The following is a 19,051-nucleotide window of genomic DNA, read 5'->3' as shown; positions in this document are numbered from 1 at the left end:
GAATTGGTACAACTTCTTTGAAAACTGCTTGGCGTTATCCACTCCAGTTGAAAGCCACAGCACTGTGACTCAGCAATTCCATATCCCTCCACTAATTCCACATGGCAGATATATCCTGAATGAATGTGTCCGTATGTTCACCAGAAGACGTGTTAGAAAGTTCCTATCAACACCATTCATAAAAGCTCCAAACTGGAGACTACCCAAAGGCCTGTTAAGAGAACAGGAAACATGCTGCAGCGTCTTCACTCAATGAAATCCTCTGCGACAATGAGATTGAATGATCCACAGCTACCCAGGGCTCCTTGAATGCATCTCACAGACCTAATGTGGAGTGCAAGGGGCCTGACACAAAAGAGCATATACTGTATAATTCCATTTTTATTCCATTTCATTGAATCATATGCTGTGTGATTCCATTTAGCAGGCAAAACTACCCTCTGCCATTGCGAGTCAGTATCGCCATCACATTCAACTTTTTTTTTAAGATTTTATTTATTTATTTATTTGACACAGAGACAGCCAGTGAGAGAGACAGCCAGTGTGAGAGAGACAAGCAGGGGGAGTGGGAGAGGAAGAAGCAGGCTCCCAGCAGAGGAGCCTGATGTGGGGCTTGATCCCAGAACGCTGGGATCACGCCCTGAGCCAAAGGCAGACGCTTAACAACTGAGGCACCCAGGCACCCCTAGCCATCACCTTCAGAGGGGAGTCCTGGAAAGGGCACGGGGCGGGGGGACTGGTTCCAGGGGCTAATAATATTCTGTTTCTTGACCCAGGTGTGGTTACAGACTGGTGTGTATATGGATATTCATTTTGTGAAAATTAATCAAGCTGTATACTTAGGATTTGTGTACTTTTTGGTACATATATTATGTTTGAACATAGCAGTTTACTAAAAAAGAAAAATAAAGGAAAGTCTCGACGGGGGGAATTTTGTGGAACCAGTGACTCCTGACAGAGCAGGAGCCTCGGCAATGTGCAGAGCTACAGAGCATCTCCGGAGGATCTCTGGAGGTGGGAGAGGGCTGCTGAAACCTCTAGGACCCAAGAAGAAGCTGAGACTCTATTCTGGGGGAAAAGGCTGGGAATCAGAAAATACCACTTGCTTCAAATGGAACCTTCGGTCGCCGTATGATGAAGCAGGGCTAGTTCCAGAGGAAGGAAGGGAAGGGAGGGTCTAAGAGGTCTGCCACCTGACAGGTGCTCAGGGAACATCTGTGGGGACTGAGAGTCACATCCAAGTCACTGGGAAGTATGTTAGGGAGCTCCCAGGGCATGGAGGGGCCTCCAGGGGTTATCAAATCCACAGCCGAGCTGAGGCTATGCTTTATTGAGGAGCCAGCTGTGGATGCAGCTGTGGCCCCCGCACACCGGCTGAGCCCCTCCCAGGGTGTCCCTATCTGCCCCCTGCGGGTGGGAGGCTAGGCCAGAACCGTGCTCTCCGCCTTCACCCAGGCCCAGCCACTGAGATGGCTCTGAGCACAGGCTCCTTCTCTCTATAGGACCTGCGCCCCACCCTGTGATCTGACCTCTAAGGGCAGCCCACCCCACTTGCCAGACACGTCTGCATATGTCTAAAGCCCAATAGTGGACCAAATGGAGCCTTGGTATTCCCTCAAAACCAGAACATGCTGGGTGACTCAGGAGAGGACTCACCTAGTCTTATATATCAAAATGTCAGCTCTGGCCCGGCCAAGACTCTTTCCAAACACCTTTATTGTTGCCACTGCCATCATTATCATTATTCCTATTGTATAGGTAAGGACACTGAGACCCAGAATGGAGAAATGACTTGGCCCAGGCCTCACAAGAAATGTGACTTGCATTGCCACAAAGAAAGGTGGCTTACTGCCAGTAGAAAAAAGCAGGAGAAAAAGGGTGGGACCTTTGTTCATGTTGTTCCCTCTGTGTGGAATGCCCTTCCCTGCATTGTCAACAAGGTGAACTCCTGGCTATCCTCCAAAACTCAGCTTATCTCCTTCTGGGGTGCCTTTCTGATGTGCTACACCCTTATAGGACACAGCCAGACTCCTGCAGTTTCTTGCATGAGACCAACCTGCCCAGACTTTGTGCATAGACAAGGAACCTAAATCTCCACTGAGAGGGAAGGACCTGCCTGGACTCATGGAAAGACTCAGCCCAGAGACTGGCTCCCAAGGATAACCCTGGCTGCCTGCAGGTGAGCTCACCTCATGCCCTAGAGGTGGCCCAGGAGTGGGGTTGCAGGGTGAGAAGCTCTGACCTGAGCCAGCTGTCACTGGGGTCTGGTCCAATTAGGACATGACTGAGGAATTCCCACTGCCTACCTGTATTTTTCAGGTGGCCCTTACATAGTGTAGCCCCCCTGCCCCTGACTTCAAAGGTCCTAGGATACCTTTAGGCCCTCTTGCTGCTGCCTGCAATGCTGTCCCTTTCCCAAAACTCTGGCCATGGCATTTCTAGTGCCACTTGCCAAGCTCAGCCTGACACCCAGGTGTGCCTCCAGCTGGCCATATGGGGGCCAGGATGCAGCCCTGCAGGAATGGGCTCCTGAGGACTGACTCATGGGTGAAGCTCTGGGAGGCTGGGACGGGCCAGGAGCCTCAGTCCTGTGTTGGTACAAGGGTGACAGAGAGCCGGGCGGGGCCTTGCTCAGTCACACTGAGTCAGATTCTTCCTAACCCCTGGGGTGGTGACTTTAGGCAGCACCCACCCCAGGGGGTGGTTCGAACAGAGATTGGGCTCCTGGGGGCTTGCCCTGGCTCTGCCTCATACCTTGTCTGCCACACAGAGGTCCCCTCAGGAGGCCAGACCAGGCAGGGATGATAGGACTCTGACCACCCACCCATTTGCTTCTCTGAGAACCCTATGGTGATTCTGGGTCTGCTTGGAGGGCTTCCTGGTCTCCTAGGAGGCCTGGGGGCCCAATGCTCCCGTCACTGCTTATCCCATCCAAGGGGAGTGATGGTCTGGCTCAGAGTCTTCACTTGGTTGGGGCCCTGAATGGTACTGGGGTGTGATGGGGCCTGGAGATTAGAGAGAAAGATAGCCTGGATGCTCACCCTCCATGGTGGGGGTGGGCTCAACACAGCCCTTTACCTTGCAAGCTCCCCTATACCTGCAGACCCAATCAGTGGCTGGTGAGGCCCTGGAGTCTGGTCAGGGGCAGGCCTGTGCACACGGACCCGCTGTAGCAACCACAGTCCAGATGCGAGGACGGAGGGGGCTTTTATGGCCTGCGAGCAAGAGCAGCGCTGGACCCTGTCATCTCTCTGTGGGCTGTGCTACCACAGTTGGAAGCTGTTACCCTGCAAGACCCCTCTCTCTGGCCTTCCCTTGCTGGCCTTAACCCCTCGGTTAGAATTCAAGTCCCTCCACCTACGTCAGCCTCCGAGAACTCTCAACTCCAGCAAAGTTCATTCTAGATATGAGGGCACATTCTGAAGGGGGAAGGACGACTTGGAGGCCTACAGATTTAGGTATGAGTCTGGCTCTGTCATCGCTGTGTTTGTAGCCTCAAGCAAGGCACCTCCCCTCTGATTCTCAGTTTCCTCATCTGTAGAATGGAGAGCCACTCAGGACCCTGAAGGACCATTCAGGACCCCAGAGGACTGTCCAGAGGCCTGAGGGAGAGGATGAATGTGAGTAAGCCTGACACGGAGGAGAACTTAGCAAGTGTCCTTGTGGTGAGGCCTGGCCAGCTGATTGCCTTGTGCCCTGAGCCCGGTCAAAATTGTAGTCAAGGGATCCGTATGATTCAAAGGACAGTATGATGGGAGGCAGAGAGCATTTACTGAGCATTTGGTGTGTGTCAGGCACTATGCTAGGCACTTTATAGCTGATTATCATTCGATGCCCACAGCAGATCTATGAAAGGGAACATGATCATTGCCCCCATTTCATAGGTGGAAAAATTAAGAAACAAAGAAGCTAAATAACTTGCACAAAGATACACATTTAGTAAATTGCAGAACTGAATTAGAATCCTGTTAGGGTGTGTGTATATGTGTATATGACTGCCCAGGTGTGTGAGTAACTAAGTTTGGCACTGGGTATGTACATGCATGTCTGTGTCTACCGGGACCAGCTGCTGGTTCCTTGTCCAGGTGGCTGGGTCCAGATGTGCACATCCGACCCCGCGGTCACCCCTGGTGCACACACACGCTGCTCGCATGGCCCTTCCTGTGACCCTACCACAGGGAGGCTCCCTGGGCCCACCAGTCCCTTCCCTGCAGGACCTGGCCTGTCTGAGTTTGTGGGTGCCCCCAGCTTGCTCTCCTCAGCTCTCTGTAGCTGCTGGATCCTCAGGGCAGGGCCATCAGTCGGTCAAGGATGTCCTGGCAGGGAGGGGAGGCGTGTTCCATGATCAGTGGCCCAGGGAAGAGAGACTAAAAAGTCATGAGGACTGAAATCCCAGCAGCACCCACCTCATATGAGCACTCCCCCTGAGCCACTGGGGTGGTGCCAGGCCATCCCCCTTCTTCCCTGTGTGGAAAAAACTCTAGAAGCTGGGCTTGGCGGGGAGGAGAGGAAGGGAAAGATGGCAGTGGGACAGTATCTAAGGCCCACCCTCCAGAGCCCTCTGGTGATGGTAGCACCAAAGCTGGTGATGGTCGCCCCAACCCCATGGCTCCTGGGTGTGGTGTACCCTCTTTATACATCCAGCATGGTCAAATCTGGGCCCTCAGTTCCCTGATCTGCAGTCAGCAGGTCTATTCGTCGACTCTAAATCTAGAGCCAACCGGTGCCTTTCTACCTAGCTGGAAGCCCACACTGGTCCCCTCCCTGCTCTCCCTGTCACCACTCTCACCACCACCCCAACCAGTTCATGTCACCTGCTGGTTAAAACCTTTCCAAGGCCCTTCATTACCCTCAAGCACACACCCCCACTGCAGCCCACAAGGCCCCTCAGAGTCTGGTCTTTGCTGACCTCTCCAGCCTTTAGTACTCTTTCCTCAGTATATTGCAACCTCCAGGCCTTTGTGCCTGCTGTTCCCTTTGCCAGGAATACCCTTTCCTGCTGCTCCCCATCTCTAGAGTCCATGCTCTGGCCTGCACCTTGGAGTCCTTCAGGTCTCAGCTTAGATATCCTTCCTTCCTTCCCATGTCCCCCAAGTCAGGGCTGGCTTATGGCTCTGTGCTCCTATAGCACTCTCTGTCCCCAGTGGCACGCGGTGACTGGGGCTTGTTTACTTGTCAGGCTCTCCACTGGCTTGTGGGGACAAACTTCCCTGGTGGAGAGAAAGGGATGGGAACAAGAGGCCTTCAATGCCTGCTGAAGAATTTGGACTTGCCCAAAGGGTGGAAGGAATCACAGAGCTTCTGAGCAGGGGAGTGGCATGACTCAGAGCCCCTTTGGCTTTATGTCTTTGCTTCCTGCCCAAAATGGACTTCCCCAAACAGCACTGGTACCATTTGCAAGTGCTTTTCATGTAACTCTCAGCATCCAGGAACTTAGTCTGACTGAGAAAGGGTATATGTGGAATTGAACCTGCAGGATGAAATAGTGGGGGCAGGAAAAGTCCTTGTGATACGAATTAAAATCCAGATGTTTCAAGGGAATGGGGAATTGATCCTCAAAAAAAGAAATGTTTGCCCCCACTCAAAAACCTCTGGTTCCTTTCCACCTATTGTAGCCTGAGTGGATAGGTCTCTTCTTTTCTCTGTGACAAAAGCCTGACTGATGCACTAGTCCAGACACCCTCCTCCAGCCTGTTCTCCTGTGTCCTGGTAGGTGCTGTGGGAGCTGCGCTGAGCTCCCCTAAAAGTTGGTCTTGCCAAGCCGGGAAGGGAGGGAGGAGCCCAGCCAGACCATAAAGGGATGAAGCACTAGGGCTGGGAAACTCACATCTCTTTTGGCTCTGGCCTAGCTGGATTCTGTTCTGTCTTGTGCAGGGGACAGGTCTGGGCAGCACAGAGAAAGCGACCTCCCTCAGCCTGAGTCAGGCTTTGGGGGCGATTGCTTCTTGGGGGGCTAAGATGTGTTCTAGGCTGGATCCCCTGAGGTCTCAGGACTCTCCTCTATCCCAGGACTGCCTTGTCCATCCACCCTCCTAGCTAAGGAGGACATCTGTGCAAGACTGAGCATAGCTTTGGTGGCTGAAGAGCCTGGGTTCATGTCTAGCACCACCGTTCCCATACTCTCTTTTACTCACTCATCAAACATCCCTGACTCCAGGTCCTGCCCAACTCTTGTGTGGGAGACGCAGAGTGGGGTCAGGCTGACTGCCACTCTCAGAGAGATGGAAAGACACACGGACACAGACAGTGCTAGCCTGGAGTGGGCTATGCTGTAATGGACACAAACTCAGGCCCAGAGAAGGCAGGGAAGGCTTCTTGGAGGAGGGGGCGTCCCCTGGGGAGCTTGAAGAATGAGCTGGGACTGGCCGTGAAGCAAGAGGGAAAGGCCCTTCAGGAAGAGGGAGGAGTTTGTACAAAGGCCCTTGCAGTAGGAAACTGGTGACACTTCAACAGAGCACAATGCCAGTCATGGAGGGGCTGATTCCTAAGGGACATGTGTATACATCACCTTGGTTTAAGTTAAAGTTTCTTTTTTTTTTTTTTTAAAGATTTTTTTTTTTATTATTTGTTTATGTGACAGAGAGACAGCCAGCGAGAGAGGGAACACAGCCGGGGAGTGGGAGAGGAAGAAGCAGGCTCCCAGCAGAGGAGCCCGATGTGGGGCTCGATCCCGGAACTCCGGTATCACGCCCTGAGCCGAAGGCAGACGCTTAACGACTGCGCTACCCAGGTGCCCCTAAGTTAAAGTTTCTTAGCAGAGGGAGGAAGACGCTGCTTTGCTGGGACTCTGCCACCCCTCAGAGCTCCCCCTGGGCCTTCCTGCTCTTCTGCATCTGCTGCCATTGCTGGATCTTGGCAGGAAGCGTCTCTGCCCAGAACCGCATTCGGTCTTCTCTCAGCTTCTGGCCAACTTTTGGTGTCAGGCTGATTTCCAGATATTGCTCCAACTGGTTGAAGGGGGGCCATGGAGGCAGCCCCTCACCATTGGGGTCCCTGGGTGGGAGGAATGAATGAAGGCATGTTGTTCCCAGGGGGAAGATCTGAGTCATCTAGGCCCAAAGCCGGGTGTGCCTGCTTGTCACTCACCCCGTCCGGGCAAATTGGGTCCACTGAGCCATCATGGTGAGGCTCAGCTGCTTTTCCTCCTCTGTGGCTTCTGGAAAGGCTATGGGAGGAACAGACCTGGATCAGGGTCAGGTGGGTTCTGGAGAGAACCCAAGGGTCCCCTGTGCTGACTGGAGACATGTGTGCCTACAAGCCCCACCCTAGCCCATTGACGCCTGCAGCCCAAGGATGGCCTATGTGTCCTCACCCAGCAGGGAGCTCTCGTCCGTGAGGAAGGGACCCCCGAACATGAAGGCTATCTCAGCCGCATGGTCAGCCCTCACCCACTCCGGCTTGAACTTCATGAAAGAACTGGGTCGATGCTGGAACTCATAGAAAAAGACGGGGACTCCAGAATCTGCAGAGAGAGGGCTGCCTCAGAGTTAGGTACCCTCAGCCTGATCTAGTCCTCCCTTTGGCAGGCCCGGCTGGTAGTAACACCAATACCAGTAACAATACTGATGATGACAACATCATTATCAGCAAGCATTTGCTGAGCACTTGCTGGCTGTCGCACACCATTCCATGTGCTTTATGTATAATCATTCATTTCACCCTGACAACATATGAATTAGATTCTGTTACTGTCGCCATTTTACAGATGAGGAAATTGAGGCACAGAGGGTCCAGGCATCTTGCTCAAGGTCACAAAGATAGGAACTTGGAGCTGTTCTAGGGCTGTGTCAGGGACTAGCCACCAGGCTAGGAGGACACAAGACTTTTCTCCCAGGAGAAGTGCTGAGTGTGGGAAAAATCACTCATGAGTTAAATGAATCCCTTGGAATTGGTGGTGAACCCTGCTGTCTGATGTTTGACAAGTCACTGCACCTCTCTCAGCCTTGGTTTACTCACCCACAGAGTGACCTGCCAGAGTCACGTCTCATTACTGTGACCCTGCGTCCCAGGGCGGAAGCGGGGTGTGGGGGCAGCAGCAGGGTGTAGAGTCGTGTTGCCTGTGATAACCCAGTCCTGGGCCAAAATGGGAAGGGTGGGGCAGGTGAACAGGGATAGGCTTACCTCGGAGGTTTCTAGAGAAATTCAAGGAGGGCAAGATTATGATGATGTCAGCCAGAATGTCCTGGAAGGCGTTGCGTTTGGCTTCTGCGTTGGAATCGCTGCCTAGGTATTCATCTATGATGCTCGGCATCACCTCAGGGGGCACACCCTGGGGCAGGAGGCCAGGCTCAGGCCCACTCAGGTCCCACAGCCCCAGCAGACCCTCCCAAGAAGCCCCGTACCCTCCAGCATGGCCTCTTTCATATCCAGGACTCATGTGCCAGGCTCCCCTGCCTCCCTTGGGGGTTCTAGATAGTGTCTGGGCAGGATCGGGTCAGATCTGGAGCCAAAATGCCAGCTCTGTGATTGCTGCTTGGCTGTGTGGTCTCAGATAGGTTGCTGAGCCTCTCTGAAAGTCGGTTCCTGCCTGTGGCAGGGTTGTTTGGCCACCTATGTGAAGTTCCTAGCTAAGGGTTCTGGTCTTGATGATTGCCTGGTTGAAGTTAACCAGGAAGTTAATGAACAAACAAATCATAGGAGCTCCACCAGAGCTCAGAGAACAGTGATGAGGTTGTTTGAATGGGGAGGGCTCTGGGGGTTCCAAAGGGAGGGAAATACGCACAGATTGATCACCTTCTGAATACTAGCTCCCCAGTAGACTTTTCAAACATAGCATCCAGTTTCCTTGGGTGGGAAGTATATCCTCATTTACAGATGAAGAAATGGGCTTAAAGGCTAACTGTGGACAAGTAGCCAGGGTTGGGATTGGACTTCAGGTCCAACTGGCTCCACATCTGACAGGATGATCTTAACAGCTGAAGCTCTGGGATCAGACAGAGGTGGCAGAAGCTCTGCCTCTGCCCTTTACTTATCATGAGACCAGGAGCCTCGGTTTCCTCATCTGTAAAATGGGAATAATGAAAATTTCTATTTCACCGGCTTATAACGAGGATTGAAGGAGATGAATGCCTGTCCTAGGGCTCAGCACAGCACAGTCTCTGGCACATACTATGGGCTCATTAAAGGGCAGTCTACGATGACAATGATGATGATGATCTTCCTTTGGGAACCACACTGACTCATGTCCAAGGGGATTTCTAGGTGGAACTAAAAGTCAACAGTTGAACCAAGGGTTTTGGCAGTGTGGGGGTGGCTATGGGGGATGGAGGCAGGAGGAAGAGGAGGGTGCCCTACTAATCTGGATAGGATATTCACTGGACTATCTCTTCCTCCCTTTTGACTCACCATACTGGCCAAGTAGGGTCTCACTATGGCCAATATATCCTCCGGGCTCAACTGTTCCATCTTATCCAGGAAACCCCAGGCCTGTGGGGACATCAAGATCCTCTCATCACAGCCTTATCACCGCCCACCCCCCGACTCGCAACCATGAGCAGGCGAATGTTCACGGCCCTGTGAACAGAGCCAAGTGTGACCAGGTGTTGTAGCAGGGCCCGCAGGGGAAGTTAAAATGCTGTCTTTAAAGTGAAATGTTGCTTTATATGTTACAGGTTTTTTTTTTTTTAAGATTTTATTTATTTATTTGACAGAGAGAGACAGCGAGAGAGGGAACACAAGCAAGGGGAATGTGTGAGAGAGAAGCAGGCTTCCCACCGAGCAGGGAGCCCGATGTGGGGCTCAATCAATCCCAGGACCCTGGGATCATGACCTGAGCCGAAGGCAGATGCTTAACAGCTGAGCCACCCAGGCATCCCCTATATGTTACAGTTTTAAGAGCACAGTCTCTGGGTTCAAATCACAGCTCTGCCACTTTCTAGGTGCATGACCTGGGCCTATTACTTAAATTTCTCTGTCTCAGTTTCTTAATCTGTGAAACAGGAATACCATAACCTGCCTCATTGGATTATGAAGACTGAAGTAGCAAATGTAAGGACACTGACATACAGTAAACCCTGTGGAAACATTAGCTATTGAAGTTAGTTTCATGACTACAAGGCTCTTTGTTAATCTTTGTGAAAATAGGAACAGAAAGCCCACAGATGAGTAAACACAACGAGTGTATACGCAAAGGGGGCTGTTAACTGCACTAAAAAGTAAAGGACTAAACTAAAGGCCACAGTAGCTAAAGGTGCAAACATCTTAAAAATGATGGCCAAGAACAATAGACAAAAACAGTTGTGTTTCTCTACACCAGCAACGAACAATTTGAAGATGATGTGCGGAAAACAACTGCATTTACAATAGCATCAAAAATACAATACTTAGGAATCCACTTCATTAACAAAGTGCAAGACTTGTACATTAAAAACTCGAAAACATAGTTGAGGGAAATTAAAGAGGACCTATGTAAATGGATAAACGTCCTATGTTTATGGGTTGAAAGACTTCATCTTAAGATGGCAATACTTCCTTAACCAATCTATAGATTCAGCGTGATCCCTATCAAAATCTCAGCCACTTTTTTTTTTGACAGAAATTGACAAGCTGATCAGAATTCATATGCAAATGCAAGGGACCCAGAATAACCAGAACAATTGTTAGGGATTGATTTGTATCTCCACAAAAAGATATGTGCAGTCATAACCCCCAGTATTTCAGAATGTGACCTTATTTAGAGACAGGGACTTTGGAGTGGTAGTCAAGTTAAGACGATTACAAAGGTAATCATTAGGGTGGGCTGTAGTCCAATATGGCTAGCGTCCTTGTAAAAAGGGACGATTCGGACACAGAGATGGATGGTACAGAGGGAAGACAATGTGAAGACAGAGAGAGAATGCCATCCATAAGCCAAGGAGTGCCTGAAGCTACCAGAAACTAGTGAAGAGGCATGGATTCTCTCTCACAGTACTGAGAAGGAACCAATCCTGCTAACACCTTGATTTCAGACTTCCAGCCTCTAAAATTGTAAGACAATTAATTTCTGTTGTTTCAACCCCCCACCGCCGATTGTAGTCTTTTGTTATGACAACCCTAGCAAAGGAATGCAGCAATCTTGAAAAAGAAGAACAAAGTTGGAGGACTCACACTTCCCCATTTCAAAACTTACTACAAAACTGTAGTAATCAAGATAATGTGGTATTGACATTAGGATAGACATATAAATTAATGGAATAGAACTGAGAGTCCAGAAATAAACCCTTACCCTTATGATCAATGATTTTCAGTAAGGGCACCAAGACAATTCAATAAGGAAAGAAAAGTTTTTAAAACAAATAATTCAGGAACAGCTGGATAACCACATGCAAAAGAATCCCTAACTCAAACCATATAAAGAATTAACTTCAAATGAATCATAGACTTAAATATAAGACCTAAAACTATAAAATTCTTTGAGAGAAACATAGAGGTAAATCTTGATGACTTTGGATTAAGCAATCACTTCTTAGATATTACTCCAAAAGCACAAGCAACAAAAGAGAAAATAAATCAGACGTCATGAAAATGAATTTTTTGTGTGTGTTGTAAAGGATACTATAACAAAGTGAAATACAACCCACGGAATGGGAAAAAAGATTTGCAAATCATATATCTGATAAGGGACTCGTATCTAGAATATATGAAACACTTGCAACTCAACAATAAAAAGACAATGCAATTTAAAAATGGGGAAAAAATTTTAAGACATTTCTCCAAAGAAGATATAAAAATGGCCAATAATCCCATAAAAAGATGCTCAGCATCGTAAGTCATTAGGGAAATGCAAATCAAAACCACACGGGATACCACTTCACACGCACTAGGTATAATCAAAATGAGAGGTAACGAGTGTTGGCGAGGATGCAGAGTAATTGAAATCCTCATCCATTGCTGGTGGGAATGTAAAATGGTGCAGCCAGTTTGGAAAACAGGCAGTTCCTCAAATAATTAAGTTAGTATAGGACCCAGCAATTTCATTCTGAGGTATATAACCAAGAGAAATTAAAACATGTACATGAATGTTCATAGTAGGTTACCCATAATAGCCAAAGAGGTAGAAACAACCCGAATGCCCATGAACTGATGAATGGATAAACGAATTATACTATCTCCATACAAGGCACTGTTCCGTCCTATAAAAGAAGGAAGCACTGATGCACGCTACAACACGGATGAACCTTGAAAATATCCTATCAGATGAAAGAGGTCAGACATATTGTAGGATTCTGTTTATTTGAAATGTCTAAGGGGGTGCCTGCCTGGCTGAGTTGGTGGAGCACGTGACTCTTGATCTTGGGATTTTGAGTCTGAGCCCCACTTCGGGTGTAGAGATTGCTTGAAATGTCTAAAATAGGCAAATCCATAGATTTGACAGGAAGTAGCACATTAGTGGTTGCCAGGGGCTGGGGAGGCAGGATGGAAGTGACTGCTAACAGGTACGGGCTGCATTTTAGAGTGATGAAGTGATCTGGAATAAGATAGTGGTGATGGTTGCACAACTTTGTGGATATACTAAAACCCACTGAATTATACACCTTTTAAAAAGGTAATTTTATGGTATGTAAATTACATCTCAATGAAGTTGATATTTTAAAAATTATGGTCTGCAAATGCTGGTAAAGTTGTAATAAAACCTGTAGACTCAAGTTGCTGGCTGCAGTTTAAATTGGCATAGCAATTTCACAAAGTGCTATGCCAGTGGCAATGCGTAAGAGGTGGAGAGGTCTCCATAAGGGGTATGGATTATTTTCCATGGCTAAAGCTTTCACCGTGGACATTTAGTAAACATCTAGTCAGCTGAAAAATGTACAGTTGTGCCCATATGGATAAAAGGAAGTGAAGAGAATGCCTGCACCAGTGAGGAGGTGAGCAGCCCCCTGAGCCACCCAATTCCTGAGAAATATCCTTGGCTACAAAGTCCCAGGCATCAGCATTCTGAACCAGGCAATCTTGCCCGGGGCTTGGGAGCCAACCAGCTTGGTTCCTTCTCACCGTTCAGTTCATGGCTCTAAGTTGACAGTGTGGGGCCCAGGCTGCCTGCAGAGTCCAGGGCACTGTTTCCCATTAACACTCTTCTGCCATTACACACGCGCTCACACACACACACACACACACACACAGCACGCACACACACACACCTGGCCTGGAAACTTCTACAAGTTTTGTCTTTGAGTGTCAAGACTGCATGAGCCTGTCATCCAGGAAACACCCAAATGTCCTTCCTGGAGAGCCATTCCAAAGGAAGAAACCAAAGGACAAAAGCTATGGACGTGCAGATGTTCACTGCCCTGTTAGCTTTGGTTGTAAAACCTAGAAAGTGCCCAAGTGTGGAAATTAAGGAATATTATTATGGGACCCTCCCTTTGTGCAAGGTTTTGCAGTTATTAAAGTCAATCACCTTGAAGATGGGTAGAGGAGGGAGAATGATAGGAAAGATGCTCAGAAGGAAAGCATGATGTTAACACTGTATGTGGGGAGTTCTATGCACCTGGAAGGGACTGGAAGGCACTTGGGCCATGATGTCCCCCACTGGCTTGATGTTGTCTGAAACCTGAAAGTCTCAGGTAATTAGTCTCTCAGGCACAGAGTCATACTAACCAGTCTCATAGAGCTTGATGTATAAACCAGACACTAAGGCAAGAATATGCTGCAAATCAGTGCTGCCCAGAAGGCTACTTTGTGCAGAAGCTTGGTCCCCAAGCTTTTGCTTTGGGAAAATTAAGCTGGGTAACCTTAAGCAAGTCCCATAAACCTCTCTGAGCCTTACTTCTTTACCTACCGAATGGAACTGTCAGCTCATGGGCTGCGGTGATGATGTTGGGGTGGCAGAGGATTGGCTGGGGCAGGGCCTTGAGAGCATAAGAGCCAGAGGACACTCACCCTGAGGATGAGCCAGCCAAACTCGTCATTGTTGACACCCACAAGGAAGGGCACAGAGTTGAAGTGCCTCTCCTTCAAGAGTTCCATGGGGCTCTTGGGAAAGAAGGTACCATCAATGGTGTAGGAAGCTGTAGTGTTCTGCAGGAGAAAGCAAGGCATGGTCTTCCCAGTTAGGCCCATGCCTTAAAAGATGGCATCCAGGGGTCACCCGGCTGCATGCCTTGGTGGCTGAGCCTTAGAGGGGGTAGAAGTCACCAGGGTTGGAGGACCAGGAGGAATAGGGAGACCAGGCCACGGATGCTTCCAAGCAGCCTTCTTTCCTAGAAGAGGTGGCCCTGCATTATGCTCCCAGGCCTAGTTGGGCCCTCCACCCCTTCCCCTCAGGGGTGGCTGTCCCAAGCCTCACCCCAGACTGTTGATTGCTTCTCTGCTCCCACAGGAGGTGGATGGACCCCTCTGCGCCATTGCCTGCCACCGCCCCCCGAGATGTAGGCATACCAACTTCTTGTTAAGGATCTGCTCCTCATTTGTTATCTGCCGAAGGCACTGTAACATCTCAGCCGAGGAGGTAGAGCTGCAGCCCAGGGAGTCTGCGAAGCTCTGGGAACAGACAAGAGCCTTGCCTCTCCCTCCCCTATCAACCCCACCTCCCAGCCCTCTGCCTCCCATACACAAGGGGTGTATCTGTAGGAAAGCTGGGGCAGTGATGTCAGAGAGGGGCCTTGGGACTGGCCAGAGACCTGCCACCACCCCTGAGAAGGCTTCCTTGCCCACCAGCTTGGGTGGTCCCCAGGCACCCTGTGTGTCCCCCATTACATCATATTGTCATTATTTGTGCGGGTAGCAAAGTCCCCTTTACCCCTCTGAGAACAGCGTCATTACCTAGTTAAGTATATTCCCAGAGCCATGGGCTCAGTCAAGTTTTATAGAGTGAGTAAGGAAATGAGACAGGGTTCAGAGAGCCAGTGTGGCGACGAGGGGACGACAGGGGGTGCCAAGGCCTGAGCTGGGCTGGGGAGTCAGTGGGAAGGGAGGCCCTAGTGCTCTTCGGAGCTTCCAGACGCAGTGTGCTTCTTTCATGCCAGTGGGTCCCTCTCTGCCCACAAGGAGCTCCCTCCCAGTGACACCCCAATGGGACTTCGGGGCAAGCACAGGGTGGGCTGTGGCCGGCACATGTGGGCTGAGAGAATGAAAGAAATGCAGACCTGAGCCAGGACCCTTGGGTTGGAATCCGGGGTCAGTGACATGGCGATGACTCCGCTCTGTGCTATGGCTCTGTGGAAGAGCCCTGCAGCCAGCGGGGACAGGACCTGGGTGCCGTGTAGAGGACAGGGGGCTGTCAGGGGAGGGCAGAAAGGCTGGGAGGTCTGGGGCCATGGGGATATTGTTGCCAGCGGCCCCCTGTGGTGACTCACCAGGGCAGAGACGATGCAGGAGCCAGCAGAGTTGCCTGAGATGGTGACGGAGTTGGGGTCACCTCCAAAGGGGGAGATGTTCCCCTGCACCCAGTGCAGAGCAGCCACCACATCTAGGAAGCCCCAGTTGCCAGGCGCATGCTCATCCCCAGTGCTAGCGGGAAGGGGGAGGCAGTGGTTAGCGTAGGCTGGAGGCTTTTCCTCAGCCTTTGCAGATCTGCTTTGAACCAGCCACCAGGATGGCAGATCCTTCCCTTTTCCCCAAATCTGGCCTGGCTATGAGGCATGCTTAGTAACCCCCCGCCCAGCACGTGGTGTGGGTGTGCCTAGCTGGGTAGCCAGCCAGAACTTAGTGCTCCTTGCCCCCACCCCTTGCTGGGATCCTGGCCCCAGACCAGGAGTCAACACTTCCTGTCCAAAGGACCAAGTTCTCTGTTACAAATTCTGGCTCTGGTAGAGCCCCTTCCCCAGAGGGGATCGATGGGGAGCCTCCTTCTCTGCCCCAGACGGCATGGGGGGGGGGGGTCGTTGGTCTCCAGCCACCCTGCTTGCCTGAGAAATCTGCATTCAAGCTCTGGACCCCTACCCTAGTTCCCCAACTGCCCTCACAGACTGGCCTCGCCCCAGTGCCAGCAACACCCTCCCCTAGGCTGGCCACCTCACCTGAGGAAGCCAAGGAATCCCAGGCGGTACTGGACTGTGACCACTACCACATCCCCGTAGGCAGCTAAGGCTGACCCGTCTTGGGAGGTGGCAGCGCCGGACATCAGAGAGCCTCCATGGATCCACACCATGACCTGCAGAGAGGCCATGGGGCAGTGACCCCCAGCTCCTGGGACACCAGCTGCCCTCCCATCAACCCAGGGTATTCTTGGGACCCCTGAAGCAGTGTGAGAACAGGGCTGGGGAGAGGACAGGCCAGGCAGAACAGGCTGTGCAGACAGGGCCCTCGGTGCTGCACACCGGCCGTCTGGTCCCTGTAGTGGCCTCAGCTGGGCTGTAGATGTTGAGGATCAGGCAGTCCTCTGAAATAGGGAAGAGCCGGAGCTTTCCATTCAACACAAATCTACTGTTGTCCGTTCTCTGCAGATCCTGCAGGCACCTGCAGCCAGAGATGAGCCCAAGGGCCAGTGGTTCAGCCCACCAGCCCCGACGTCTAGACCCCTGCAACCTACAAGCTTGTCCACCTCCAAGGGGCTACTCACATCGCAGGGGCAGTACTGGCATCCCGCACACCCTCCCAGGACTGTGCTGGGCGCGGGGCTGAGAATCGGCCAGTTCCCAAAGGTGGCTGGGCGAACGGGATGCCCAGGAAAACATTCACAAGGCGGTCTGTGCCCTTCACACCCTCCTGCCGGCCTCGAACGCGGCCCAGGGGGGTGTCCACTTCAGGTTGAGTGACCTCAGGCCCTGAGGGCAGGACAGAGGGCCACTGAATGAGTTTGCAGCCTCCACAGGTGATGGTGGGGAGGCAAATGGCCTCACGAAACATCGGTTCTTGGAGCACCTACTCTGTGAGCCCTGCTCTGGGCACTTTGCATACAGCGCTATGACTAACCTTCCCAGCAAGCCTGTGACATGGGCCCTGTGATTACCCTCCACTTTCTTCTCCCCTCTTGCAGGTCTGCCACTCTCCTCTAGACCAAACCAATCCCCCGAGGGCAAACTAGGCTCTCCTGGGACCCACAGACCTGCTGTTCTCATCTAGCCATTCACCCTCAGATTTCTCATCTGCTAAATTAAGGGTGATAATGATGTCTTTTCGTTTTCTTTATTTTGGTGTTCTGACAGGGGAGCCTTGCGGATCTGGAGGGACTGCGGGTTCCAGGGCTAGCCAATTCTTAGAGATCACGAACAACTCACTGAAAGGTATCTTTCAGATGCAAACCAACCATTCCAGAGCCCTTGCTCCCAGCCACCTCCTCTAGGCTTCTCAGATTCCCCCACCACCAATCACGTGCCCTAATCACCCCAGGGCCAGATACCGGATAAAGAGGGACAGCCCCATGCTCCGGAGCCCACTGAGAACATTCAAATTAGCCAATCCAGCACTGGCTTAGCCGCCTCTTGCCCTCATTTTCCTCTCTCCTCTCTGCCTTCTGACCGACGCGTGCTTCCCTGCATGCTTGTTTCTAGGAACTGTGAGTAAACCTTTTGTGACCCACTTCTGTGTCTGTGTCTTGCAGATTAATCAAATCCTGGGTGCCCTGAAAACATGACAATCCCGTCCTCTGGCAGGCCTGCTCTGGAGATCACACAGGACCACAAGGGCAGAGCCCCTGCCTGGAGAGGATGCACTCAAGCTCTGGCATTTCTTGGAACTGAGGGCTTCTTCCCTGAGCAGGCTGCCCAGCCCTCCCCGTCCCTACCTCACTCTCGCCCGCTCCACCCAAGTCCTCCCAGCAACCCTGAAGCTCCCACCTCTGCGGTCTCTGCCAGTACGTCTTACCAGTGGCTGTAGCAGGGAATGCCAGGAGCAGACAGGCCACCCAGAGCTGGACCCTGGACCCACTTCTTACCACTGTCCCCATGCTCCTCACAACTAAGTGGGGGCGGAAGTGGTGGAAGGTATAATAAGGCCCTGCCCTTTGGCACAACCAATCTCTAAAGGGTTATGTTACAAAAACCTCTGTGGACCTTGCCATCTGGCTGGTGGCCAGCCCTAAGACCCAGTACCTCCACCCACATGGGGGAAGGAGGGCTCAGAGAGTGCACTGCAGGGGCATGGATGATGGGATATTTTGCGGGACGGGGGCGGGAGGGGGGATGGCGGGCGGGCGGGGGGAGGGAAAGAGCCTGGGCTTTGGAGCTCTGCAGCCCTGGGCTCAAATTCCAGCTCTCCTGAGTCAGTGAACTCCACCAGACCCTGTGTGCTCATTGCAAGAGACATGCACCACTGATCTGAGGGAGTGGCGGCCAATGACTGTGCTACCGTTCTGAGGGAACCCACGGCTTGGGGCAGGGGCTGGTGTCCAGTCCCCCTGGCCAAGGGGGTGCCTGAGCCCTGATGTTGGATCACCTGAAGGTGATGCTCTTTTTTTGTTTTTTTTTTTTAATTGAGGTTAAATTTATATAACATACAATTAACAATTTTAAAGTACATAATTCAGTGGCACTTAGTGTGTTTGCTATTTTGTGCAACTACCACATCTCTCTAGTTACAAAACTCTTTCATTACCTCAGCAAAATATCCGGTACCTGTTAAATAATCGCTCCCATTGCTACGCGCCACCCCCCCATCTCCTGATAACCTGATAACCATTCATCTGCATTCTGCCTCCCTGGATTTAACTATTCAGGATATTACACATAATAATCACCATGCAACACGTGACCTTGTGTCTGGCTTCCTTCCATTAGCATCATGTTTATGAGGTTCATTCAAGTTGTAGCTTATATCAGTACTTTGGTCCATTTTATAGCCAAATAATAATATTTCACTGGATGGCAATTTGTATCACGATTTGTTTTTCCATTCATTCAGTGATGGGCATTTGGGTTGTTTCTACCTTGTGACTGTTCTGAGTAATACTGCTACAGACACCTATGTATGAGTTTCTGTGCGTTCCTATGTTTTCTCTTGGCTCCATACACTCAGGAATGGCATTGTGGTTACGTGGTAACTCTCTGTTTAATGTCTTGAAGGACTGGTGAGCTCTTTTCCATTGTGGCTGGCTGATACTCTTGTGAAGGCTTAGGGCCTGGGGCCTAGGCGGCCCTGCCATGGGGCCCCAGGACTGAGGATGCCCAGGGTATATTTGGGGGGTGATTTTCTCATG

General features: G+C 51.1%; 1 protein-coding gene across 2 annotated transcripts; it reads right to left on the bottom strand.

Moving 5' to 3' along the window:
• Nucleotides 1-6,250: 6,250 nt before the first annotated feature.
• Nucleotides 6,251-17,843, bottom strand: CES3 (carboxylesterase 3). 2 transcript variants are annotated; one of them, XM_045814919.2, is made up of 14 exons: nt 17,722-17,843; nt 16,478-16,682; nt 16,236-16,374; nt 15,936-16,069; nt 15,273-15,426; nt 15,063-15,167; nt 14,356-14,457; nt 13,858-13,995; nt 9,346-9,426; nt 8,122-8,269; nt 7,313-7,462; nt 7,087-7,165; nt 6,754-6,993; nt 6,251-6,531 (listed from the first exon to the last, which is right to left on the bottom strand). In XM_045814919.2, the coding sequence occupies exons 1-13, from the start codon at nt 17,801-17,803 to the stop codon at nt 6,798-6,800; spliced, it is 1,713 nt and encodes a 570-aa protein (XP_045670875.1). In that variant the 5' UTR covers nt 17,804-17,843; the 3' UTR covers nt 6,251-6,531; nt 6,754-6,797. The 2 variants fall into 2 exon arrangements, with proteins under 2 accessions (XP_045670875.1, XP_045670876.1); XM_045814920.2 differs by lacking the exons at nt 6,251-6,531; nt 14,356-14,457 and having other exon boundaries at nt 6,564-6,993.
• Nucleotides 17,844-19,051: the final 1,208 nt, after the last annotated feature.

The sequence above is a fragment of the Ursus americanus genome, chromosome 21 (assembly GCF_024610735.1).
Source record: "Ursus americanus isolate L20-20 chromosome 21, mUrsAme1.1.p, whole genome shotgun sequence".
NCBI classification, from domain to species: domain Eukaryota; kingdom Metazoa; phylum Chordata; class Mammalia; order Carnivora; family Ursidae; genus Ursus; species Ursus americanus.
The sequence above is the reverse complement of the archived record's forward strand: the minus strand, read 5'-3'. Positions and strand labels throughout refer to the sequence as shown.